At 45.4% G+C, this 27,874-nt stretch overlaps 2 protein-coding genes across 5 annotated transcripts in view; both read left to right on the top strand.

Moving 5' to 3' along the window:
• Positions 1-27,874, top strand: part of LOC146578426 (T-cell surface protein tactile-like) — a 553,052-nt gene that overhangs the window by 58,155 nt on the left and 467,023 nt on the right. The window lies entirely within an intron of this gene.
• On the top strand, positions 416-26,371 carry nfxl1 (nuclear transcription factor, X-box binding-like 1). 4 transcript variants are annotated; one of them, XM_085268646.1, is made up of 25 exons: positions 416-456; positions 1,600-1,777; positions 1,857-2,048; positions 2,245-2,354; positions 3,249-3,379; positions 3,778-3,822; positions 5,716-5,849; positions 6,099-6,184; positions 6,260-6,335; positions 6,460-6,557; positions 6,798-6,912; positions 7,045-7,169; positions 7,286-7,408; positions 9,693-9,783; positions 12,845-12,965; positions 13,343-13,499; positions 14,177-14,268; positions 17,366-17,387; positions 17,885-18,004; positions 19,346-19,500; positions 21,416-21,485; positions 23,115-23,219; positions 24,063-24,143; positions 24,229-24,282; positions 24,446-26,371. In XM_085268646.1, the coding sequence occupies exons 2-25, from the start codon at positions 1,618-1,620 to the stop codon at positions 24,641-24,643; spliced, it is 2,661 nt and encodes an 886-aa protein (XP_085124772.1). In that variant the 5' UTR covers positions 416-456; positions 1,600-1,617; the 3' UTR covers positions 24,644-26,371. The 4 variants fall into 4 exon arrangements, with proteins under 4 accessions (XP_085124772.1, XP_085124774.1, XP_085124771.1 ...); XM_085268645.1 differs by lacking the exon at positions 416-456 and adding an exon at positions 554-804; XM_085268647.1 differs by lacking the exon at positions 416-456 and adding an exon at positions 822-1,121.

Raw genomic sequence — 27,874 nt, 5'->3', positions numbered from 1 at the left:
GTTTCATTTCCAGTGCATTCTCCTCATTATTATTATTATTGTTGATTAAAAGTACATAGAAATGTTGATGAGCTCAGATGGAAACTAATGTAGGTAAATGTGCTGTAGGAAATGTTAATACTACCGCGGAGCACGGGATCGATAAAGTTTGATTTGTTGATCACATTTTTGTATTATTGATCTAAGACCCTAGCCCTAAATGAGCTTTTTATATTGTTAATAAATTAACAACCAAAAAGCAAAAAGTAACTAAAGTTGCAGCTGTGCAGTGACACGTATGTGTGTGCGTTTGCGTACACGTGTGCGTGTGTGTGAGGTTGTGGGATATGTAGTTTTACTCCTGGATAAATCGCTAAACAGACGACGTTTGGTTGTGAGAACTACAAGAACCGGCATGCACCGCGTTGCACTACGCATGACAATCAGGCACCTGGCTCCACTGTGCTGAGTGTTGAGGTGTGTTTAGCTCATAACTGCTCATTAAATGAGGTTTTCTGATTGTCTTTGGAGTTAAATATTAACATTCCGGAAGCTTGTGTGGATAATTAGAGTTTGGTGAATGTTGTTTACCGGAAGTGACGCTTGTTTCCGCCTGGTTTTTCTTGGAGTTTGAATGGCAGTTGGGTTGCTGCAGCTAGCCGGCTAGCAGCACTTTTGAAGTGAATTTGGCCTTTAACGTGAGCATGCGCGGTGTAAACGTGTTGCGGTGTACGTGCTCAGGTGCAGCGGTCAGGTGCACGGGCGGAGAGAGACACAGTCCGGCTTCGTGTCGCTATGACTCAGCGGGACAGCTGGGGTAGTCAGGTAACCGCTAAAGACCCAGCCAGGTGTCAGGTAAAGCTGTCAGGCAGCTGTGAGCACCTGAGGAGGGCAAGCTGAGGCTGCGCAGAGCCTCCGGTGAGGCTGAGGCAGCTCTGAATCACGTATAAAACCCCTCTGCTGCGTGGAAACGTGCCCTAATGCGCAAACCAGGGTCCAGCCAAAAATCTGCTAATTCACCTCTGCAGCATTAAATCCACTAACAAAGGCACGCTGCTGCTGCAGAGACAGATAAACATGAATGAGTGGCAACATCTGCAGACGTCGGGCTCAAAGCTGAACTCCTAAAGTTCCTGAGAGAGGTGATACCTGGTTAAATGCATGCAAGGCCAAAAGTACTGTAATAGTTGAAAATTGTACATATATCAATGCTCTCATTCTATGTCTACACCAGAGACCTCTCAGAACTTCTGTTTTTACTGCTGCAGTGTTTTCATTGGATTTTCTACTCGTTTTCTAAGCTTGTTGATGTATCCTTGATAAAATGCAGTATTGGAGTATTGGTGTGTGTTTGATGGTACAGAGGAAACTCTTGTGCTGCTGCATCCATACAAAGTCAGGCAGATCAGTGAAAAGTTCTCACCTCAGCCCCAGCTCATTGTTTGTGTCCAAAAAATAACTTTTGAGGATTTGATGAAGCCATCCAGTATTTGCACCCTCAGAGTAAATCCTGGTGGAGGCTGAGTTGTAGTACTGAGAAAATCTCAGGTGCATTGTGGGTAAATTGATAAACTGTGAATCCTTCTTTCAATCATTTCTCACATATGTTGCTCTCTGCAGAGGCAAGAGGCAGTTGCCATGGAGCCCGCCTGGCGACAGCAGGGCCGCGGGCGTGGCCGGAGTCAGGAGGCTCAGGTTGAAAGGTCGCGACCCCTGCAGAGGGAGAGAGAGAGGCCAGGCACTGCTACGGGAAGAGGAGTGAGGACGAAGACGGGCTCTGCGCCTGAACCTCCGCATGGTGATGAAACACTCCATGAACCACCCCTGTCGGCTGTGTGGCTGGTGTGAGTTTATTAATTCTTCCCTGTGGTCCTCAGGTTTGGCTGTCCAATCCAAGTTTGAGGAGATCAGGAAATCCAACCAGGCTGCTGCTCAGCGATTGGTCGAGAGCCACTTCAGCTCCTCCTCCTCTGATGAAGACGACAACAGCATCGATGATGGAGACCACAAGGAAGGAAAGAGAGGGAAGATCCTGGCGTCCGCCTTCACCACCTACACCGACCAGACAGGTGAGCAGCCAGGCATTGCCGTGGCAACACCACTGTGAAGATCAACTGGTTAAATTGATTGTTTTACCAGTGTTTTTACCGGGTGTGCAGATGTTTGAAGACAGTAAGGTGAGCCTGATATGAAGCTGCGCAGATGTTGTGGTATTCCTGCTCACTCCCTGTGTGTGTGTGTGCGTGTGCGTGTGCGTGTGTGTAGGCGGGGATGCCACTGGCCTGCAGAGGACCGGTCAGTACGTCAGCGACCTGTTTCAGTCCGGAGCGCTCACCTGTCTGATCTGCATCGCCTCGGTGAAGAGGACACAGGCGGTGAGACACGTGCACTTTGATCTCACTTTTATTTTTATTTTTATTCCTATTTATTCTATTTATCCCCTTCGTATATTTTATTTATATTGTCTCTGTATTTATATTTATGTGTGTGTGTGTGTGTGTGTGTGTGTGTGTATATATATATATATATATATATATATATATAATATTCTGTAACTCTGTAACTTCTGTCGGTGCTGTGCTTTTTTGGAAATCGAATTTCCCAGAGGAACCCACCCGAGGGATTAATAAAGTTCTATCTAATCTCCTGCTGTGTGTTGATTCAGCTTCACTGATCTGACGTCACCTCTCTGGTTTCTGAAGAACATTTAACGACAGCTTGAGGCCGATTTTCTCCTTTTGTCACATTCATAGAAGCAGATCTCACAGAAAGTCAGAAGCATTGTAATCATGTGGTTCTCAGGTTTTTGTGCTTTTTAAAAAGAATTGTTCCATCTTGTCTTTTTCTCTTTAGTTTTTACTTCTTGATTGTATTTATGTAAAAGGTTTAAGTAAGTAGTTGGAAAAAGTAAATATCTTTGAGAGGTGTCTGGGGTCATTTTGGTCACTTCAAGATGTTTCTTTGATAATTTCTCAGACATCCTCTGTGTAAAAGTTAGTGAACTATTTTTGACCCTGGAGACTGTTTGCTTTCATCACTTATTTCCTTCTCTAGTCAACCACTACTAGTAGATAATGCTACATTGCCCATGAGTCTCAGCTTGTAGTGACTTTTTCCAGTATTTCTACAAACCTGTGAAGTTGTGTGATTGGCTGGTTGTAATGTGATGTGCTCTTTACACAGTTTGTTTTAAAGTCTTATAAATATTAAAAGGCCCAGAGAGGGAGACCACTTTAGACTGAACTCTGATATCTGGTGTGTGCGTCCAGGTGTGGAGCTGCTCCAGCTGTTTCTCCCTCTTCCACCTGCCCTGTATCCAGAAGTGGGCCAAAGACTCGGTCTTCCTCGTCTCCTCAGTCACCGATGAAGACTTTGGTCAGAAGCACCACCCGTGGCCCTGGTGAGGAACAAAAGCCCTTCCACTACCACTATAGCCCAACGTGATAAATCCATAAACATGGGCGAGGGTTAAATATTATTTGGCATGAGGGTGAATCTTCAGTACAATTACATCATTTTAAATGGAACTAATTACTGATAAGCTGGTAAAATCACACTGATAAAGCTGTCTAACCAGAGAAAAGTTCTGTGTTACATTTGTGTTTAAAATTGATTGTTGGAAATAGTTGGGTTTTTTTGGTTTTCCTCTTTGTGGTTTCTGTTTACTAGCTAAACTTGTCTGTATAATGGACTCGTGTTTTCTAATGTTTCATTTGTTAGTTAATAAAATATCACTTTGAGATTGGGCGGTTGTAAGGAAATAATCATCAGTTAATGCGTCTGATTGTCTCCCCTCAGTCCAAAGTGCCGTGCAGAGTATCCACCCAGTGCCACCCCCAACAGGTACGTTTGATTTCTTTATCCTGTGTGCCCAGTTTTATCGACCCGCCCTTTAGAGTTACCACAGGCCACGCTCAGTGCTAAATCCACTCTGCAAATTCACTTTAACAGTAACATAATCAAGTAGCATTAAAAACAAACATTAAGCGATAATGTGGTCAGATAATTGCATTAAAACAGCACAAACACAGTGCAAAGGTTCAAATCATGGGCTCCAGTTACCTAACAGCTATAGCTGCCTGTGTCATTAAAAGAAAACACACCAATAATAATGCAAACTTTAAGCCTTAATACAATTTAAAGAGGTGAGTTTTTTAAAAAGTAGAGGACCAATAATAGAGCCCTGTGGAACTCCACGAACACTGTGAAGCTTCTGCAGGTTGTTTCGGCTGTACAGCTGTTATAAAGGGGGTATGAACAGCTTTCCTGGCTGTAAAGTTGGATATTGTAACATGTCAGCCTGTGGAGAGTGAGTGCTTGAGTTCATGTTTCATCCCCACAGGCTGAAGCAAATATGGCTAAAGTACAGATATTTGATATTTTGACTCAAATGTGTTAAATATAAATGTGAAATGTTGTTTTATTGAAAGTATTAGTGAGAGCTTGCCCCACCGACTCCTAACAGGCTCCAAGAATATGAACACAGACTTTTAAATTCTTTGGTTTTAAGGTTTGACTCTTTCAAATATCTGACGTTCATTCAACACTTTGTCCCTGCTGGAGGTGTTACACGGTCGTTGAATCTATTAATGTCAAAATCCCTACAGAACCTTCATGCGATCATTGTCAGGTGATGCTGCTTAGTGTTCCTGTATCCTCAGTATCGGTTTGTCTTTCCACAGTCTTCTGTTTTATTCAGTTTTCAGTTCTTTCTGGAAACGATTTTATAACTTGTACTCTTTTTTTTTTTTATTGATTTTTTTTATTTTATTGATATTTTTTGTTTCCTGTGTTTAATCAAAGTTTCAAAGTTCCGAGTTAAATCCATCTTGAAGCAGACAGAGAGCAGTAAGCTGTTTAACAGATTGTATGGCTGAACACTGAAGCACTGAAATACACTCTGTTCACTCAGGCCCATGTTAACATTTCCAGCTTTACAGCACACATAAGCATGTTGACATTCTGACACAAAGATGTTTTGGTTCACTTGTTTCAGTTAAAACTATATTAAGGCTGGAAGTTGTTGTTGTTGGGGGCGTGGCCTCTTTGACTGACAGGTGGCTGCTGTTGTTCGTGCTGTTGGTGCCTTTTGGAGCTTTTTGTGATGTGTTGTTAATTATAACAACGGGCCATTTAGGAGTCTGAGCTCCAGTTGTGGGAGGTTATTTGGACGTGAGCTCTGACGAGTGAAGTGTCTGTAACTTGCCACCTGCTGCAGTGTTTATCGCCCCATAGGTTGGAGAGAAAGAGCAAATGTGCATCACTTTGTTGTATCTCATGTGAACGCTGACCAGCTTCACACAACGCGGCTGTGCTGCTGCTCTCCAGCAGGGGGAGCCACACTCCACACTTACTGTAGTTTCATGCTGTTTGTGCTTCAATCTCAGTATTTACTGTTAGAAATGCTTAATTTATATTACATATAGTTTTTTTGTAATTATTTGTCATGGATTCATTTTATTGTCTTTTGAATTTAGGTTTTCAGTTTAGTTTCAGTCACTTTAAAAGTTTAAGCATGTCTCACCTGTGTCTCTTTGTGTCTCTGCTGACTGGGTTCTTCCCAGCTGAGGATTTTCTGTCCTTAATCTTTTATCTCAGTAAATAATCACTAATCAGACTGTGGGAAGTTTTAAACACATCACATGGTACAGGTCGGTGTGTTGAAGGCGCTGAATTAAAAAAATAAATGTTGGCTGTAAACTTCAGAGTTTAAAAGCTTTTTTGTGGTGTGTTCAGGTACACGTGTTACTGTGGGAAGCTTCAGGATCCTCCAGCTGATCCGTGGCTGGTTCCTCACTCGTGCGGCTCCATCTGTCAGAAGGAGCTCAAACCTGCCTGTGGACACACCTGCCTGCTGCTCTGTCACCCCGGTAACCCCACACACACACACACACACACACACACACACACACACACACATGCATGTGACAAATAAAGAACCTTGAACCTTGAACACACACACACAGAAAGGATAAATGGAGTTATCCTGGAAATCCTTAAAAACTGGGCCTTGTCCCCAGAGGACGAGCAGGTTTACAGTTTTGCATCCTCAGTAAACACATCACACAAACTGCTCTGAGCTGGGAGTGTGGAAATGTTCCTAAAGCTGTGTGTTTCAGGCCCCTGCCCTCCATGTCCAAAGATGGTGTCGGTGTCTTGTCTGTGTGGCAAAGCACAGCCCCTCCCCCGTCGCTGTAGCAACAAGGTGAGCCTCGCCGTCTGCAGGTTTACAGCGTGCTGTGGGTGTTGGTGACATGCTCACTGTGTGTTCTCTCTGCAGGCCTGGTCGTGTCAGCAGCCGTGTGGAAAGTTGTTGCTCTGCAAACAGCACAAGTGTTCACAGCCGTGTCACACAGGTACACACACAGTCTCTCACACACACACGGAGTCATGTGTGAAGCTTCACTGTGACTCAACACAGTCCCGAGTGAGCTGTCCAAAATGCCCGCCTGAAACCCCCCCCTCTCCTGTGTGTGTCAGAGTGCGCGCCCTGTCCCAGAGTCAGCGTTCAGAAGTGTGTGTGCGGCAGAGAGAAGGCAGAGAGGCCCTGCGCCAGCCCCCGCTGGACCTGCCAGCAGGTGTGTTTGCAGTGTGTCAGCAGCAGCGCACAGCTGGATTTGTGATTGTTTATTGCCAGAATCTGCAGATGTTCCAGATGTTCCAGACGAGATGTTCTGTGTGGTCTTTGCTCGCTGGGTCAGAAAGTGTAACATGAGTCATTAAAGCTGTGGAGACGGTGTGGTTCGTCTGATGTGTTTAGTTTTATTCTGAGAGCAGGAAGCCCCGCCTCCTCTCACTCACCTGTCTGTCTGTCGCAGGTGTGCGGCGCTCCGCTCTCCTGTGGGAACCACACCTGTGAGGAGGTGTGCTGCGATGGCGACTGTCCTCCATGTCCTCGCTCCATCAGCAGGACGTGTCCATGCGGAAAGACCAGTGAGTGCTCACGCAAACACACACGGGTTTTCACTCCATGCTACTGTTTTCTAAGTGTGTGTGTGTGTGTGTGTGTGTGTGTGTGTGTGTGTGTGTGTGTGTGTGTGTGTGTGTGTGTGTGTGTGTGTGTAGAGTCGTCTCTGCCGTGTACAGAGGAAGTGCAGCCATGCGGCGACACGTGCGATCGCCGTCTGGCATGTTTGAAGCACACCTGTTCAATGAGGTGTCACCGAGGGAGCTGCGAAACCTGCAGACAGGTCTCTGACACACACACACTGATCACACACACACTGATCACACACACTGATCACACACACTGATCACACACACACACAGACACACACACGCTGAGCCCCGCTCTGTGTCTCTGCAGGAGGTGGAGAAGGAGTGCAGGTGTGGCCGATACAGGAAGCAGATGCCGTGTCATAAAGAATACCTGTGCGACTCCAAGTGTCCCAAAACCAGGAACTGTCAGAGACACCAGTGCAGGAGGAAGGTCAGTCCACGTTCTCATTAGAAGCTATCAGTCTGCACGAACTCACACCTGGCTGCAGGAGATGCTTCACCTGTTTCAGCTCTCACTGGTTAGCATCACATTTGTGAAGTCTGGGCTTCTAGATTATTGAAAAAAAAAAAGATAATCAGGATTATTTTAGTCATTAATGTGGATGAAACAATTCAAATGAAGGCGAGCAGAGTGGCACAGTAACCAGCAGAGGGAGACAGAGAGCTGCAGCCACAGTACACACTGTTAGTAATCCTCCTGGTTCACCTACAGAAACCCTTCAGCAGGTTCCCACACACGACTGGATCGACTCCCAGGATAAAATAAAACTTTCTTTAAGGTTTGTGGTCCTGGATTTAATCCGTATGTGGGAAGCTGAGCCTTGGAGCTTTCATCTTGGCTCCAGATCAACTGAACTCAGCGAATTTGAGTTTTTATGAAGCAGTGAAACAGCACGGCTATAAAGAAAGCAGGTACACTTGATTTATACCACAAAACAAGCAGAGCTGCACAAAGAAATCATCATGTCACCAGTAAAACTCCTACACGCCTCTAGGGTACAAACTGTGAGTCTGCACAGGTGGGAATCAGAATAGTGAGGAAGCGATGCAGCAGGCAGGAACAGTTAGACCCAGAGGACGTGTGTGTGTGTGTGTGTGGATCGCCCACTCAGTGTGTAGTGTCTCAGATTTGTTCCACTCTGAGTGTGATCACATTAATGTTCCACCAAATCCTCTGATGGTTCCTGCAGTGAAACATCTGGAGCCTCTGGAGTTGTTATCTTCTCGGTGTTAAATAAATGATTTTCCATCAGCTGCGGGGAGGCTGGTTGCATAATGACACACATAAGACCCTTCATACCTCCGCCTTCCTCTTCTCTGGTGGATTAAAGGTCTCGGAGAGAGCGAAGGCGAGCTCAACGCAGGGTTGATGAAACGTCTGAGCAGTGACTGAAGGACCCACTCGCAGAGGGAACCCCACGCTTTCGTCCCGGTGTCTCGCTTTGATCGTGACGGCAACGATGTCTCGTTTTTGTGGCGTAAATGTCACCCTGATGGCATCGGATCAGTTTAATCTGATAGGAAAAGGTTGTCTGACGCCACGTCTGACATGTGACATGATGAGGTTTAATAATCCGCCCGCTGTCAGACCCGTGGGGCCAACCTGCTCAGATGTAAATGGGCGCTTTCAGTCATTTTAATGTTCGCTGTCTCATCCTGTGGCTCAGCCTGTTGTTTGGTACCAACAGCATTTAAATACTTAATGAAGCCCAAACAGCTGCAGATTTTCCCTTTTTATTCTGGCACCGTAAATGTTATTGCACCTGCTCTTTTATAAAACGGTCTCGTTAGCTTTCATTTTCCCATCAAACTCCTCGTTTTATCTCATAAATCTACTTCATCTGTTTGCTTCTCAGCAGTGAGCCCCGCTCTGAAAGCCCACAGTCGCTCTTTGTGTAGTTCAACAGCGTGTTCGTAGAAGTAAGAGATGTTTATGAAGCTGTGGAAGATGGTTAGCAGCAGCTGGTGTCTGCCACCTGAGACCCCTCTACTCCGTCTGACCCAGCAGAGCGTTTATAACGTCAGCGTGAAAATCTCTTTCTCAGTGGAGACGTGACATTTACAGGATTTTAAAGCTGGAAAAATGGATTGTGCCAAACTCCAGTCCAGCTACGTGGGAGTCCCAGTTACATCTGAACTCACCGAGGCAGTCAGAAACCTGCAGCTTCTTCAATGTGCAGAGCTCAAAACGGCCGGTTCTTAAAGTCCCGGCTCCCTGCAGAGGAGCGGCCGTGACGTTAACCTGATCAAATAAACACTGAGTCCACACGCTTCATGACTAACAGAGTGTAGACAGCAAGTACAAAGTAGTCGGCTGATTAATATAACTGTTATTAATCTGGAACATTTGGGGGCGGAGCTCATACGACCTTTGATACATTAAATCACAGGAAGTCCCATTTCCATAATAAAAGCTCCTTATCACCTGACGGAGGCTGCAGGGTGGCGGGGGCCGGCGCTTTCTCTCGTGAGATGACCTTTAGGGTGCAAAACCCAGACGAGCCTGCATCCGCCCTCCACCTCTGTTAGTCCTGTGTGAACAGAGTTACTCGTAGCTGTGTGAAATAACACGACGCGATGACGTGTGTTGCACATGTTTGATGATTTTGGCGCCAAACAGCAGAGCAAGACGAGCTGCGGTCGCCTGTATTAAAGAAGTAGAAGAAGAAGTGCCTCAGAGATAAACCTGTTTCCCACGATGCTTTGTGTTTCAGTGTTGCCCCGGTAACTGTCCCCCCTGCGACCAAAGCTGCGGCCGAACCCTGGGCTGTCGGAACCACAAGTGTCCCTCAGTCTGTCACCAAGGTAAGTAATCTGATTACATTTAGATTACGTGCAGAATCACAGCGGCATTCAAATCAGTTGGAATGAATGGATCAGTGCTGATCATTCGTTTGGTAACAGGCTCAGGTTCATAGGTGATAACAGCTGCAGCTCCTCTCGTGTCCACCGGAGGCTCCAGCAGTCAGACTACCTGTGTTAAACGTCACAGCAGAAACAAACACGTTTAGGGGCCAGCAGTAAAGAAAGTTTGAGTCTCTGAGCAGACGTGGACGGACCTGAAACTTCTCTTTTTTTTTTTTTCTTGTTTTTTTTTTTTTTTTTTTTTTTTTTTTTTCCCTGTCCCGTTTGGCTCTTTTGCCATCAGAATTATTGTCTAAAGGCAAAGAAAGATGCCCAACGGATTTACTTTACCAAATTGACCATCCCAGCCTTGCCATAATGGTCCATTTGATTCACCTTTTATTGTTTATTTTATTTTCACTTACTGAATACGGGACAGACTTGACTGGGGGAAAGAAGGGGAGAAAGAAAGAGGGAAAGAGAAACAGCTGAGAAGAGGGACGGGGGAGAAGGGCAAAAAACAAAAACCAACAGAACGGGCAGAGAGAAAAAAATGCATATATCAATCACCTGGATCACCTGCTGAGAAAGAAAAAAGAAAACAAGCAGAAGAGAACAAGAGTAATAGAATAAACAACATCACAATGATATATGGGAATATGACAGTAAATACTAAATATTAAACATTATTGTGCAGCACATAAGATCAACAGAACACAGTGTGCTTTGAGGTAGGAGCCAAAAAGGGTGTAGTTTGTGGGTGTGATCACCCGTGTGTACACCTGTGAGCATGGACGCGCTTGTTTTTTGTTTTTTTAAAAGGTTCCTTCATGTAATAATCTGCTAGAGGGTGTGGGGGGGCCACAGCCCCGTCCTCCAGAGCGTGAACCTGAAACTTCTCAACACACACGTCACATCACATTCCTGTCTGTCAGATAAGCTGTGAAGTGTTGAAGGATTCACAGCTGGATGAAGGTGAGAGGTCAAACCGAGAAGTTCTGGCCTACTTAAGAGTGTGTGTGTGTGTGTGTGTGTGTGTGTGTGTGTGTGTGTGTGTGTGTGTGTGTGTGTGTGTGCGTGCGTGTGTGTGTGTGTGTGTGTGTGTGCGTGTGCGCTGACATTTCTTCCAGCTGATAGCACAGGAGAAAACACACACTCTCTCGAGTCCTTGATAAAGGGAATTAATGACGATCAGCAGGAAACAGGTCAACTTTCTCCCAAACATTCAGCTCTGTGTGTGTCTGTGTCTGAATAACAGACAGCTTCCTGCGTCTATTGTTCCCTGATTGGGCGATAACAGATAATTTATTCATCCATCCGCCTCTTGATTGGCTGAATAGATTAAAGTCAATTTATTGGTGTGATTGCGTGCTGATTGGCTGCTCTGACCTTTCAAGAGGGAGCAGGGAGAAGGTTGCAGCACTGCCAACGCATTGCCACGCAGATAACAGCTGCCACTGGGGGGGGGGTGGGTGTGTGTGTGTGTGTGTGTGTGTCCTCACTCGGTATATTTTGACCTGCAGAGGTGAACTTTGATATTGTGACTGGTGTAACTATGGAAACTATAAAACCACCCCACCCTGTGTTTACTTTTTAACATCACTTCAGTGGGAACGTTGTTTCCCACAGATGTGGATCCTGTTTGTGGTGTTAGGGGAGGACATGTTTTCTTCAGTCAGTGATTAAAGTCTGCAGAGATTTTAATTGCTGATTTCTTTGCAACAAGTAAATAACAGGCCGACATAATCGGCTGCCTCCTTGCTGGACTGCAGGACTCCACCACGCTGCCCTGGTTTCAGGATATTTCAGGACAGCCGGTTTTGTTCGGTGCTCTCGGGACCTTCATTTGGTAGGGGCACAGGTCATCAAGCAGTGACCTCTGACCTGCACTTGGGTAGTTTACGTCAAAGTCAAACCGGCTGGAATGCACCTCCGAGGTTCTTGGCTGCTAAAGGGTTGAGTGGTGCTTGTGGTTTGGGTGGAGTTGCAAGTTTAGATCTTCATGTGTGTCGAGATCTTGAAAAAGTCAAGAGAGGCGCAGAGGGGAAGTGAGGGGTTGGCGTCTGTTCCAGGCTGATGGTTTCTCTGGTTGACCTGCGTTTGTATCCATCAGCTGCACGTGGTGACAGCAGGATGTCTGGGCTCTCCCAGGAAGACACAGGTAACCAGATTCAGCTGGTTGGTTGAGTCTCTCATCCTGCAGAGGAACTCAGCCTTGGACTGCAGCTGGTTGTCTTTGTTCCACTCTGCGGCCTCTGATCGGCTCATGAACCTGTTCTAACCTCTTCACATCAGCCCGAGCAAACTTCGAGCTTCCAGTGCAGAACAAAACTAGCACCACCAGCTGCAGCCCAAGAGGATGTCCCCTTTAAGTTCAGCCTACATTACTTTGTCCATCGATGGCACTACAGATGTTCTCCTGCCCCACAGTCTAAAATAAGCAGAGCTCCTGGTTTGGACGTCTCTCCTTTAGAAGGAAAAGCATCTGCTGTTCAGGCTTTATCTGCACAAGCTGTGAGACACGAGTCTCCCACTCAGTCCTGTCTGTTGCCAAACATTCGGTGTGTTATTTTAATGGAAGTCTTCACAGCAGTGAGTGTCGACTGACGCCGTGCAGGCAGACCTGCCAACGTCTCACAGAGCAGCAGCAGTTTATCTGATTGCTGAACAGGAAAGACTCGTGTTTGTCATGAATGTGTTTGTAGTAATATTACTAAACATATTAGACAAAACCGGATGAGGGAATGCTTTCTGTAATCATCGAGTGGAAGAAGATATATATATCTACGAGCCCCGGCTCAGACACTTCACCTGCCGCCTACTGGTGACGGCCAGAGGGGCCGATGCCGCGATATGGCAGCCTCGCTTATATCTGTGTGGCTTACAGGTGGGCGGTCTGCTCAGCTCAGTGGAGGATTTTTAATAGGAGGATATGATAAACTCTGTTACTGATGATCACGTTCCCCCCGGTTTATCTGAAAATGAGTGAATTTGCCCTTTAATGTCGCCCTCTCTGACTCAGGCAGCTGTTATCCGTGTCCAGAGTCGGTGGAGGTCCGGTGCACGTGCGGCTCGACGGTCCTTGTCGTCCCCTGTGGCCGCGAGAGGACCACCAAACCACCTCGCTGCAAGGAGGCCTGCAGGTAACCACACACACACACACACACACACACACACACACACACACACACACACACACACCTGTGCTTTAGATCCTGAGGGCAAACCTGCAGTGAGGAGGTTAAAAGCGCAGCACTCCTATGTTTTCCTGCAGTCTTAAATAACAGTTCTGCAGTTATGCAACGTCTCCTGAGAGCTTTGATTAAAACGTGCCTGAGAGCCACAGCGGGTTATGCTTTAACTGAGTTTTAATTGTTTTTACTCCCTTATTCGTCGTGCTCTGCTGTAACGAGGCCGATCGTTGACCCGTAATGAGCTGCTCCTGTTGGCTTTGGCTACGGGCAGAGAAGAAAAGCAGGAATCAGAAAGGTCTCACTAAAGTTTCATCTGCTGTCCTCAGGTGTCCTCCGTCCTGCCACCACCCGACCCGAGAGGCTCACCGCTGCCACCCCGGCACCTGCCCCCCCTGCAAGCAGCCCTGCCTGCTGCCGCTGCCCAGCTGCAGCCACACCTGCCCGCAGCCCTGCCACGACGTGGTGCTGGTCAAGTCCCAGCAGGTAAAGGACCACCTCAGGTCCTCTTGTTTCTCTGGGATCTGTGCTGATCCCAGGCTGTGTGATAAGAGAGGAAAATGATGCGCAGCCTGCTGACCTCCGACAAAACCACCAAACACTGAGGTGCAGGCAGCAGCTGTGGCTTCAGATGCTTTTACTCTGAAAGCGCTGAGACTATTTTATTTTCCAGATTCTTTGTGTTAAATAGAATCAATCACCAGAATCATTTCAGAGCTTTAAAAGTGAATAAAGTGAATTAAACGAATAAAAAACAACGACTGCTTTACTGGAAAGTAACTAAATACTTTATTACTTCCATTTCCTGTTTCTTATACAGTCAGATTTAGCAGGAAGTTTCACTTTGTGTGACACTGCACGTGTATCGTGGTTTAGATGGTTAGTATGAAATATAATTCATAAATCTGAGTGCGTCTTTAATAATCTGCAGATGTTCTCAGAGTTTTGGTGCTTAAAGCTGATGCTGAAGTACTTTTTATTCAGATCTGGATGCCGTGGACTCGAGCGCATACTTCTGTGTGTTTGCGAGCGCCGTTGTCAAACATCTTATCAACATCACGAGCTCCATAAAGCAGAAAATGTCCCGTTTCCTCTCAGAGAGAAAACACAGGACAAAGTGTTTGTGTTGCTCCACCAACAAGTTTTTTCTCCGTGTGGTTTAGGTTCACTTAGCTGGACCGTGGGAGCAGCCGTCTGAGCCCGCGTTTGTCAAGAAGGCTCTGCCCTGCCCGCCATGCCAAGTCCCCCTACCGACGTAAGACACACGCACGCACACGCACGCACACGCACGCACACACACGCACGCACACACACACACTTCTTGATCACAGCAGCAGGTAGACGTGAGCTCTAACACAGAGCAGTCTGCAGACACCTACAAAACAGGATTAGTGGTTGTTGAGTTAACACCTATCCTGCTCCAGTGTAGGTCGTACTTTAGATAAGAGGTTAACAGGTATGACATCAGCACCTACTGACCAATCAGATCTATGGAAAATAGCATCACCATTTCTGGAAGATCCCTGAGATTGTAGCTGGTCAGAGACGGTTAGGAGGAATCTTACCCTGGTTTTTTCTGTTCATCAGAGTGTTTGAAAACATCTTAATGTCGTACAAGTTTAAACTGGTTATGTTATCCTAAGCAGCATCACACAGACCTAGAGACCTGTCAGGCATCCATGACAACCAGCGGTCGCTCGAGGAAAGCGTATATTCCCGACGTCAATCTCCTTGTGAATGAAAGTTGGAATGACTGGTTGGTGGAGGTTGCTGGACTTTACTGGCCGGTGCTTCAGTCTGTTTAACGACAGCTCTTCATTCACGTTGCTCTATTTCACACATGCTAACTCTTTTAAATGGAGTTTGTAATTGACAACCAGCGTCATGTCACAGTAAAAGAGCCCCGATAACAGAAAGATGTCCTGGATACGGTGAACCTGCTTCATAGTGCATGCTTCTCGCCAACATGTGAACCTGGTCTCAGAAAAGTGTTTTTCCTTTTAGGATTGAGCCGTATGTCCATGAAAGGCAAACATTTGCTGCAGAGCGGTGAAGAAAGCGCGGTCACATGTTTCTGATCAGCATCGCCAAAGAAGCAAACGTGGATCGGTTTACTTTTCAGAACGTTGAACATGTGCAGAACCAGAAAATCAAAGTGTTTCTGTGCCGGGGCGAGCGCACAGTGCTTCACATTTCCTTAAATTAGATTTCAATGAATATGTAAAACATGATGTAACGCGCCGGGCTCCCTGCAGACGCCGAACCACGCTTAACCGAGGAGCTGGAGGCCTTTTAAATAATTAAAGTGTTTTCATCATGTGGTGCCCAGAACCCCTAAACACACACAGAAATCACACCCACACACACACTGAGGTGCTTTGGTCCCGTCACGAATCATTAGACCTGAGATTAAAAAACACTCCGCCTGCCAGCTGCCTGCAGCTCAGTGACGCAGCCAACAACCAACATCAGCCATCTGTGTGGGTGTGTGAGAACCGCCGTATCCCCCCTACACACACACACAGACACACACACACACGCACGCACGATGTTGAGTCAAACTTCTGCTGGAGCCGGTCGTCCGCGGCTCTGCGTCGGCATGTCGAGGCAAAGCGAACACAAATGAACCGGGGGTCGCGCAGAGTCACGTTTTCTAAAAATGTGCCAGAAAGTGATCGTGTGATGTGACCAAGCGGCCGTGAATGGTGGGAGTCGATTGAGTTGAAAGAAGCGAAGTGAAAAAGCTGTTTTCACCATCACACAGCGTTTACACGAACTGACTGAGGTGACGTGAGGTCGGCGCGTAATGAGCCAAAGTAAACGATCGTTTAAAAAAGTGATTGAAGTCGGTAAAAACAAAACAGACACATGTTTGAAATTAAGTAGAATAAATGGAGTTTTTCACAGTAGTGACAGGATGTGAGCTGCTAACCGGAATAAAGTTAATGAACGGAGCAGAAGCTGAGGCAGCTGGGAAATATACAAATAACAAGGATGCTCGCAAAAGAAAGGACGGAATAGATGAAGTTTGAAGTGAAAGTAAAAGCATGAGCAGCTGGAAAGTGGGTGATTTTAAATTGATGGGTGATGATATGTTGTTTTACAGTGTGAAAAAAGTATCAGATAAACTAAGTGATGCTGTGGACCAACTGGAAAATATGGAAGTAAATGGGAAGAATGGGAGCGAAGGGACTTTATGTGAGAGAAGTGATGGACTGTGATGTAAAACTGACGAGGCAAGTGTAGATATGGAGGTGAATTAGATGCATGGAAGTCGATGGATAATGTGCAAAGATGTGATAAAAGTTCATTAAAATGTGGAAAGAACAGCATCGGAGCAACTCGGCAAACAAAGCAGCGTGTATCAACACTTTGTCTTCATCTGCGCCGACGGAAAAACAGGAAGCGTTAGATAATCAACCAACAGCCGAGCACATTTCAACCCAACCCCCCGTGATGTTCTGTAAACATTATAAAAGAAAATAAATGCAGTAAAGTCCATTCTGACTTCAGCGCACATTCAAATAAAACAATTCAGCCATTAAAATACTAATTGAACAGTAACGAAGTCAAAATAAGATGACGTATATAAAAAGCCAAACTCAATTTAATTAAGTCAATGATTTTATTTATTTTTGTTTTCCTCCATCACGTCTCTCATCATCCCTCGACCTCCAGCTGCTCCAGCTTCTGACCTTTTCTAAGGTCAATGTCAATCTCTTCGTCCACTGGAAAATATGGAAATAAATCAGCTGAATGGAAGTGAATGGATGCCTGCAACGGGTGGATACGTTTAAGGTTAAAATAAAAAGCAAAGTTAAAGGAAAAAGCCCCAAACGGCTAAAAAATGTTTACGAGAAGTCTGGACTCACAAAAAGCAGAATACTGTGATCATAAAACCATATCCAAGTTGTTTGTTTAAACAGATACACCTTTTCTTATTATTATTATTATTATTTTTTAAATCTAATGAAAAATATTCTAAATATTGTAGTGAATTTGGCACCAACACGTCGTCCCAGCAAAAGAGAACAGCTGAGATGTTAGAGACGATCAGCTGCAGGGAGATGTTAGAGATGATCAGGTTGTTTTGCAGCAGGTCAGTGACATGAGTGGGTACGAGAAGAGCATCTTATAGAGGCAGAGCGTCACCGATCGGAGGAAATAAACTGCATCTACAAATTGTGGAAGAATTTCATAAAACTGCACAGACTTTGAGTATCTGATCGTCTGCAAACGAGCGAACGCTGAGTTTGAGTGGTTGCAGTAAACATTTGAAGCCTAACGAGGACACTCGTGTGAATAGTGAGTGGAGGTGAGCGGTGCAGTGAGTCTTTGTTTTTGTCTTTCAGGGCCTGTTTTGGAGAACACGAGGTAAGAGCCAGCCTGGTCACAGCCTCCATCTTCACTCTTCTTCTGTTTCTTTAAACTGTAGTGACGATGATGCGGCTTAACGCTTTCAGCACTTCTTCCTCTCTGGTCATCGACACTGGTTTCCAGCACGAAGGCTCCACGTATCTGTCTTTGTAGATTTATTACTTCCTCCCTGCACTCCTCTTTTTATCTGTGCTACTTTCCCACCGTCCTTCCCCTCCTTAATGTTTTCCTTTCCATCATGTTCCCTCGTTCCAAACGCCGTTTATTATTAGTTTGTCCTTCTGACCTCCTCTTCCTCATTCACTCCTTCCTCCTTCTATTCATCTGCTTTGTCCTTCTCTGTATCTCTCTCGCTCTTTTAAGTCTCTTGCGTTTCATCTCATTTAGTCGTTTGGTATTCAGCACACTCGTATACAGGCGCTCGTTCACCTCCAGACGAGGTCATCAGATCTAATGATGGAGGGTCTGCGCTGAACTCTGTTTGTGCTCGGCAGGTCAGCCCGGTGCCGTGTCATCGTCAGGGTCGTTTCTCCTGCAAGCGACCCTGCGGACGACCTCTGACCTGCGGCAACCACTCCTGCAGCAGAGAGTGTCATCTGGTTAACAGCAATCCAGTAAGGACCTTGTTTAGATGTCTGTCAATGAAATCTGATGAAATGATGAATGATGGCACCAACAGAATCCTTTGCACACATCTAAGAAAAGTCCTGCTGAAGGTGGAAACAACAAACACACCACTGAGCACCACTGGACTGTGAAGCAGGAAACTACTGACCCAGCGAGCGTTGGTGGAGCGCTGTAGTTGTATTTCAAATGACACTGGATACTGGTGACGAAAAAGCAGGGCCGTAAGCAGCTGGTTATACACAGCGACCCAAGAGTACGACCTCCCAACAGGAAATGTATTATAGTTTTGTTTTATGTGACAAACTACACGTTTATGATCACCTGACTGTGCGACGGGTGTAGCAGGTGAAGGAGTGCAGTTAAACAGGCCTTTACATTACAGTTAAAATCACTGAGTCTGGTATGAGCTGCTTGGAGCTGCAGCCTGACGGTGGTGATGTTTACAGTTAAATGTAAGTCCCACTGTCTGGGTTACCACTAACACATTCAAGGAATTGCAATCAAGTCCCCGATGAAGGTCAACAGGACTGAAATGTAATTTATTACAAGATTTAGTTACTCTGTTGTTAAAGTGTTAAACACTCATGTTGTACTTTACTGAGAACACGACCTGGACTACAGGATATAATGCTGCTGCTGGCGGCACCTTGTAGCAATACATTCAATACATTCACACTTAGACTTCATCAGTAACAGTATCTTATTGGAAGAGGCTGAAAATCCCCTTGTTTTTGTTTGCACTAGTAAAGCTACAGTCACCAACAAAACATCATCCAGTATGATCACAAACATCCTGGAAATATTGTGTTTAATTTTGAGTCTCCACTAACAGCCACTATGACACTACCCATTGGATTCTGCCATCGCACAGAAACCTGGTAACTGGTGCTCTAATATTCAAATAAATCCTCAAATTTCACCAAAACTGGAGCTCAGACGTCTTGAACCACCTGTTGGTAAAGTTAAACACAGCAGCCATGTTATTGGTCAGATAAGTGCATTAAAAATGCTCCAATGCGCCGAGGTCACGTCCGGGGACTCCAAATAGCTGATGTCATCATCCACCTGTCAGTTACAGAAGCCAGGCCTTAATAATACAATCTGTAAGCCCAATTAAAATTTAAACAGGTAATTTATAGAGTACAGTTGTTAAATATGAGGCACCTTGTGCTTTTGCAAGCATGTATATATTTTAGTAATTAAAAGGTAGAGGATCGGTAACAGAGCCCTGTGGAACTCCGCGACCTGTGAGAAACTGTGAAGTGTTCTGGTGTTTGTTACTCACAGTAATCCTACTGGTTGCTTCACCTGATCTCATCTCTCTGCAGTGCGAGGTGTGTGAGGAGGGCTGCTCTAAGCCCCGCCCATCCGGCTGCCCTCACTCCTGCCCCCGCCCCTGTCACCCAGGCGCCTGCCCCCCCTGCAGCCAGATGATCCGCCAGCGGTGCCACTGCAAGATCAGCCTGCTCTACGTGGAGTGCACGTCAGTACAAACACATGATTTATCATACCTGAATAAACAAAACCAGTCACTCACTACATGATGTAAACAAAGGCAGAGTGATGGCATGACTGGAAACATGAACGGCCTCGTTTGAAATGACAAAACAAAGCACGATAAAGTCACGACTGCTGTGTAAAGGTGGCAGACTCATCAGAAGCTTTTTCTTCTCTTAACTTCCTCTTTTTAAATCAAAGCGGAGCTTCTTGCTGCATAATTTGAAGCAGAAGGAACAAAAATGCTTGAGACTAACAGGATGGTCGATGTTAATGCGTTTAAAGAGAAGTAATATCAGTGTTTTATATGGAGAGGGAGCCAGCTGTCAGACTGCAATGATGAGTAAGAGCAAGTCTCGCGTCACCCATCGTTCTTTGTTTTGCTTAGAAAATGTGCGACAGTGATTTATTAAAACGTGGAGCTGGATCAGGGGAAGCGACAGGCCCTGTGTCGCGCTCAGACACCGTCCAGCTGCTGCAGATAGCTTTTTAGGTCTGCCACTTCTTCTTTTGTCCTCCACGTGTCCAGTTTCCTTCTTTAAGGACACACTGTGCAGCATGCTGAGATATGCCAAGCTTTCAGCTAATAGCACTTTGGGAATCACCTTGTTGGTACAAAAATCCCATTTGATGTCCGTAAAACTGTTTTATCTTTGGCATTTTTCATAGATTCAACTAAAGGAATGAGAGCGAGTGATGTGTGTTTGTTTTTTAGGGAACAAAGACGCCATTTAAATTTGGTTCTTTGTTAGGTTTTCTGTTATGTGCAGCCGCAGCACTGGAATGATTTACAGATCAGTGGTTTAACAAATAAGAAACATTTCTGGGAAGGAAAAACTGCCTTTAACAGGATGAAACCTCCAGCAGAGCCAGACTCAGGGAGGGGGGCATCTGTGAGAGGTGTGAGGACGAAGGCAAGCTGAGGGAGAGAGCCGGAGATTAATAGAAATGAATAATTCAATGGACAGAGGTGGCAAACACACAGTGAGGAAAGATGAAACACCCGGTGTACACCGAAGGTGCTCTAGTGCTACAGTTCTCTAAGCTCATTAAGATCAGATGTGGCCTGATTATTTAAGACCTTTCATTGCTTCTTTAAACCTGACAACAAAGTGTGGGGTGGTTTAAGACCTGCACAGGACTGTAACTCTGTGGTCTGACTTATTCGTCAATAGAAGATTTATTTGAAGCACTCTTGCCTACCTTCATGTGTAAAATAATGTCTGTATGAGTGGAGGCGTGTTTGTTTACGAGGAAACTGAAGTCCTTTTTAAAGTCTGGCACATACTCAGACACTTGGCGACTAATCTGGAACTTCTCCCGAGTCTTCGGTGGCCCCGAGGGGCAAAACACAACAACAGAACGAGTGTGAAGTTGTTTTCTGTAGGGCCCAACTCACTTCCAGCTGTGGTTTCCAAACCGTGCCGTGAGGCAAGTCCAGGCTTGTTCCAGCTGGATGTTTTTAACTGTGACATCGAGCTTCACAAGACGTTCTGAACAGTCGGTTCAATTTCAAACTAATTCAGGCTGTGAAAAGAAGGCCCGGCGATGTGTGTGAGGCTGTTTTCTGTTGATATAAACACGTGTGTGGACAAGGTGTTTGAGACCCGCTGGCCTGCACATTAACACGTCTGAAACACGAAGGTCAAAGGTGAGTGCTGCTCAGGTGAGGCCTGGATCAGTGAAGCAGGCTTTAAAGAGGGCAGCCTGAGAGCGTCGCTGCTCCAGGTGTGTGTCAGAGCCCGTCTGCAGGTACCGACGCTCAGCCAGTGTCACTGTGCAGCAGCATAAACACAGAGGCTCCTTATCTGCTGTGAGCTCCGGGTGATCAGCAGCTCATCACTAATAAAACGTGTGTGAACTAACAGTGTTACTGCTGACCGATCGATCGCTCTCTGCAGGAAGCTGACCGCAGCCGACGAGCAGACCAAGGAGGCCCTGAGCTCCTGCAACAACCAGTGTCCCAAAGAGGTATGAGCGCCGACCCCACTCCATCTGTGGTGTCCTCCCTAAGGGCCCCAGTGCATCATGGGACTAGTTTATCAGCCTTTGAGTGCCATTGAAGTGTGACTGCTCTGGAGGTCCCAGCTCTTTCCATTCTTGCTACGCTCCTTTCCTCTTTTCTTCTTCTTCCCGCCTCCTGTTTTTCTCCCTCCTCCTATCAATCGTCAATAATCGTCAGTGACACAGCAGAAGTAACACAACGCCGTCCGCTCAGCGCCATCGCTCTGATCGCTTTAGCCATGTGGCGCCAGCTGAACACCAACAGTCTCGCTCTCGTGCTTTCCTTTCACCTGGGAGTGATTTAGTGTTTTCATTCTGCGACTTAAACACGCACAAGCACAGTTGAAGTAAAATGTTTGAGCAGTGCGGTGGTTCGTGTGCGTCCTTCTGTCAGAACACTGTTTTCATTCAGCTGTAACTTCAGCTCTGAAGAGCCAAGACACACACACACACACACGCACACACACAGCAGGAATAACAAACATGGAGCGGCCGCAGCGCTGTGGTGTTTAGACTCTCTTCTTCTGCAGGTTTCAGCCTCTCAGTTCGATTTTCTCTCCGTTCAGTTGGCTGATCTGAAAAATGATTTATCCCAAAATGTTCCCGTGAAGTAAGAAACATAAAGTGTCTAAAGACCCTTCAGGTGTTTATTTCAGCGTGTCGATCGGTGTAACCCTGTGAAGTCCTGAAGCAGTGGATGTGTGTTTTCATAAATCATTACAGAAGAAAAAGAGAACATTTCTTTTTTTCATATCGTACAGAAGTTAAAGCATGAGGATTTGAGTTTACCTCCACATCAGGTCTTCTAGGAACTCTATGAAGAGTGTTTCCTCTCTGTCTGTGTGTGTGTGTGTGGGGGGGGGGCGCATCTTTGAGCCTGTAAAGGCCAATAAGACTGCAGCATGCGAGATGAGGCTCCCTGAGGAATTATCATCCTCATTATTTTATTATCTAAGCTTCATCCTGTACAACTTTCATCACCTGATCTGAGCTCCTCCCTGTGCACTGCATTGCTACCAGCACATGTCAGACTGTTGGTCACTGTGTGGCTGCTGCTGCTGTCAGCATTACAAATGTCCAGGTGACACTTGAGGTATCTGGCACAGAGGTGGCGTCTGTGACGCTTTCATGAAAACAAACTCCAGCTGATGGTTCTTAAGCTTCAGTGTTTTCTGTGCTGCTAAGCATCAAAGACGTCAGACGCTGGCTTGGACTTCGCCGGGTTAAAAGAAATAAATTCAGAAGTCGGCTCGTCTCCTCTGGAGATGTTGAAACTCTTCACAATCATTTCAAAACAAAAAAGAAACCACAAAAAAACTTGTTTGAGTTTCAGCCTTTAGTTTATGTGACATTGCTGAGAGTCCGATACAAGCTGCGGTCCAGCTGCTCGGAGCTAAAGACTGATGGTGGTGACGTTTCCTCCACCGTGAAAGGATCAAAGCGACCGTGGGGGCGGAGCCAGTGTTTCATTTCACTGTTCGACGGTTGCTTCATGTTTCTCTTGGACAGAGCTGAAGTTTGCTCTGCCTCGCTACAGCAGCAGCCACAATTAATCTGTGTGTGTGTGTGTGTGTGTGTGCGTGTGTGTGCGTGCAGCTGAGCTGTGGCCATCGCTGTAAGCAGGTGTGCCATCCAGGTGTGTGTGAGGAGACGTGTCAGCAGAAGGTGAAGCTCCGGTGTCCCTGCAAGAGAATCAAGAAGGTAAAACCAAAAGTAGCACTCCGCACTGTGGCCACTTTATTAGGAATACCTGTGCAGTGTAAGTGTTGATGATAATGTAACTGTGGACATCTCAGGATCAGAAGGGTTGAATCTCTACTTCTAATGACATCAGTCATGATAGAGCATCAGTAAAGTCTCATTCAACACTTTCTTCAAAGGGACTTAAAGTGGAAATACTATAAACGATTCCTTCATGTTTAATTTACCCCAGAAAAAGCAAAACTGATCACTCATTAGATTCGTGGTTGGATAGACGATTTCACTGGTGGTGTTATGGGTGTTTTGGTTGTCTATATTTAACTTTGAGGAGGGTGTCTGGTATTGCGAGTTCAGTTAAGACTCTGTCACTCTCAGCAGTTTAGGAAACAGTCACAACCTCTAATCTACTGACAACATATTTCCAACAGTATTTCCTACATTAAAAATGTAAAAACATTCACATTTGGATGTTTGAGGGGTCGACAGTGGAGCTGTAGAGGATTCAGGGTCATCTGGACAAAGGAAAGTTTTAAGCCTAATATTGAAAGTAGAGATAGTGTCTGTCTCCTGAATCCAAACTGGAAGCTGGTTCCACAGAAGAGGGGCCTGAAAACTGAAGGCTCTGCCTCTGTAATGTGATCTCACTTCAGTGTGTTCAAATAAGCGAGAGAGATTTTTTTTTTTTCTAATGTGAGTTTTTGTTTTACACCTGCAGAGACAAATTTACTCTCTGGTATGAAATATGGATAAGTTGAACCATTTCCACACTGCAGGACTCTGACATTAGCTCTGTTCGTGTGTGTGTGTGTGCGTGTGCGTGCACGTGCGTGTGTGTGTGTGTAGGAGGTGCTGTGCTCGCTGTCGCCTCAGTTTGCTGTTGAGTGTGACGACATCTGCAGAGAACAGCAGAAGAAAGTCAGCCAGGTATAAACACACACCTGTACAGACTCTGAGTGGTTCACACCTGGACACACAAACACTGACACTCTGCGTGTGTTTGTGTGTTTAGCTGAAGGAGGCGGAGCAAAGAGCGGCTCAGGAGGAGGAGCAGAGGAAGCTTCAGGTGAGTTTCATGCTGTTCCACCTGCACCACCTTTTAGCTCTGGAGAAGGTTCAGACTTTCAAACGTTCATTTCAACATGTAAAGCTAATAACTGCGAGTGATTAATGACGGTGGATGTTGAATTGATGTGGTCGGAGTCTGTTCAAACTGTGTTATTGTGCAGGAGGAGCTGGAGGCGTTCGAGAAGCGGCAGCAGCGAGGAGGGCGGAGGAACAAGAAGCGGGGTAGAAGGGAGGAGGTGGACAACGAGCGCTCAAAGGCGGCAAGGTGGTGGAGGAGGTGTGCCGCCTTTGTCCTTGTCCCGCTGGGCGGCGCGCTGCTGTCTGCCGCCACCTACTACTACCTGCAGGAGTCGGCCTGAGCAGACGGCGGCGTGCAAGCTTCTGTTTCCTGCCGCCATTCAGACGCTCGCTGCGACTCTTCCCTTGCGAACCTTGTGTTAACCATAGCAGCAGTGGCTTTAGGTTAGGTTGGATGGTTAGAACTTTGAACACAGCGCTGCCTCATGTTTCAGAACAAAAGGAAGTTTCTCCTTTTTCATTCAGTGAAAAGTTTAATTGATTTTTAGTCTGAAAGCAGTGAAGAAAAACGTTAAAATAGCTGCTTTAAGTGTGACTCTGACTAAATTGTTGTGAGAGATGAGCTACGTGTGGTTTGTCACTCCATCACATAAAGTAAGACTTTGTGGCTCTGGAATAATCTGATGTGACACAGTGACCATGGTAACAGGCATGACTGACTCAGGCTGATCAAAACTTATGGGAACGTGATTTTCCCCTCTGCTACCAACCAAATATCTCAATTATGTGAAAAAAGATCAAATTATTTGGTCTGATCCTGATCCAGTGGTTCCCAAACTAAGCAGCACTGCAGTTTAATAATGTCCCATGAGGTTCCAGTGAGCCAGTCCTTTGTTTATTTGTCTAACATTACAGAAATAAACATGTTTACAATCTGATATAAATATATTTTTGGGTTCTATAGCATAACACATGTACAGAAATGCAGTAACCAACAAGGTAATTGAGAGTATCAAAAACCTGAAACCTGTAAAAATAACCTTCAGTGGAAGAAGGGGGCGGGGCTAAACATTGTTTGTGGAGTTCCACATGGCTCTATCATAGGTCCTCTACTTTTTCTTCTGGTTTAAATTATATTCTTGTTTTTCAAAGTATGCTGTCTTTACCCCTTCATCACAACTGTAAGGTTGTTGGCTCTTATGATGTCTCACCTGTTTAAAGGGTTGACGTTTGCATTAGTGGGTCGTGGTCTCTGTGGGACCTCTAGGCTGTCTTTATGCTGTTGGAGCCTTTGGAGACTGGGTCTGTTTCGTGGTGGAGGTTTAACTGGGACAGAAATAAAGATTTGGGAACCACTGGGTTGGTCTAGTTTCATCATCAGTTTCATGCACACTGACCTGGAGCAGTGTTAGATCAGGCAGGCCATGAAGTCAGCTCATGCCTCACTACACATCAGTGTGGGGCGATATTGAAACTGCATACGTTAGCTTCTGTGTCTAGAAGCTGCTTTGTGCCCACCTGCAGACCAGCTCCTGCTGTCCTGCTGGGTGTCTTCACTGATGTGTGTGCATGCCTGCACAGAAAGCATGCACACGTGAAAACTGAGGTTGTAGTAGAGAGACTGATGCTGCAACAACAACACAGCCTAATGATTCCTGTTTTCATCCTGGTAAACCTCTAATCAGCCTTTAATATTCTCCATAATTGTTTTTTAATGTGTTTCAAGTTCAAAATGAAAATAAGAGATGAACATTTTGACGCTTAAGTTGTAGTAATTGATATCTTTGGTTCCCTTTTCCTCATTAATGTACCTTCATTATTCTCCCTAATGTGTAATCTTTATGTTTGTGTAAGTTTAAAGTAGAAAATGAACAACAGGAAGTTTCTGACTGGAAAAATCTGAAATCTAGAGTCATTTTTGTGAGGAATCCATCAGATACTGGAACTCAACTGTCTAATATTCATGCTGAAACGTTTCAATTGTTTTGATTTTGATTTAAAAATTTTCTTTCTTATTTTTCATTCTTTTGTCCTAAAGACTTAAAAAATAAATCGAAATGAAACAAAAACCCCTGTGTTCATTTTCCTAATTGAGCTTTTTTGTAACCTTCAGAATTCTGTTAGGCAGACCACGCCCACTCTTCAAACTAATGCTGAAGTATGAACGCCAGTTCTGCTGTTTCAAAAACATTCCCGTTATAAGGAAGTCAACAGGAAAATGCCTCTTGGCTACTCTGTTGTTCAAAGTCAGATCCACCGCTCGCTCATCACATACGGTGTGAAATCACAGGAAAAACAAACTAATGGGCTGCGTCACCGTGGTTACACCCATTTATGTTTGTATTACGCTTCTCAGAGTAATTAAAACCACCTTCAGCTGCAATATTAAAGCGATGCAAATGTTAAGATATCAAAAATTATGATCTCGTCACATCACAAATATGAGTCTTGAGTACAATAAGTACTGCTGTATATCTTCATCCTACAAGTTTTAGGATTATGACTTTTCAGCATCAAAATAAATGTAAATGTCTTCTGTACACACACTGTACATAAATGATGGACACTGTGATGTCACTCATTGGTTAATGAAGCCTCAAGCTGCCTTGGGAAGTTGGAGGTGGTGAGAGAGGGACGTCGTGAGGCCAACGATGCGTCGTGCAACGAGCACACTCTCTCTGAACTTCCTGTTTCACTTAGTTTGAGCTGAATACCACAACCGATAAACTTGTGAAATCATTCAGACTTAATCAGGTCACTGAGTAAAGGAGCAGCGTTCAATAAGCACAAGTCTTTCTGTTCTCCAATCAGAAGGTTTGATGCACTTGTGTGCTGGCTTCAGTTCAGAAACAAAAACTATGTCCATCACTTTACACCAACCACCTTCTTTTTTTTGGTTAATGTTCTGACTTCCTGTGAGCCCCTCCTTGCTCGTTTGTAATCCCCCTTGTGTGACCTTTAAAACAAAGTTTCAGGAAACGCCCCTCTCACTGAAGCTTGATCATGGTGAATGTTTACAGAAGGAGGCGCTCCATCCATGGTTAAAAGCATTTCTTCCCCATCTGAGTTTGCAACAGCTGGTGACAAAATCACCACACAACAGATTTATCTGCAACATTGTAGTTACATTATAGAAGATCGTAACTATGACTACGACCATCAAAGTCATCAAAAAAGAAACATTATTACAAGTTAGCATCATGAATACGTTACATGTATGTTGTAAAGGGTGCTGTCAGACTTTTTTTTAGCATTTAAAACATTAAGCGAGCACAGACAGCCTCTGTGGGGTTCCACTCCTCACTGGTGGGTCACAGCTCTGAAAGACTCCTGGAAACGCCCCTGCTGTTGAAACTGGGGCACCTCTTAATACTCTTAATGCACCTGTTTACCTCCATCCTATGATAGTAAACTCCACCCATCTCATACTCTCTATGCTGCTTCTGTTTGTCTCCAGGGCAGACCCATCTCCACCCACCCATCCACCCTCTCCCTGCCACTTCCCCAGGTGGATGCAGATGTAACCAGAGAGTTCAGAGTCTGATTTGTGTTTGTATTGCTGACAGAACTTT

This window comes from Mchenga conophoros, linkage group LG3 (assembly GCF_057382185.1).
Source record: "Mchenga conophoros isolate Kocher_MC1m ecotype Shallow Benthic linkage group LG3, M_conophoros_male_GT1.1, whole genome shotgun sequence".
In the NCBI taxonomy this organism is placed as follows: domain Eukaryota; kingdom Metazoa; phylum Chordata; class Actinopteri; order Cichliformes; family Cichlidae; genus Mchenga; species Mchenga conophoros.
This window is presented reverse-complemented; position numbering and strand designations above follow the sequence as displayed.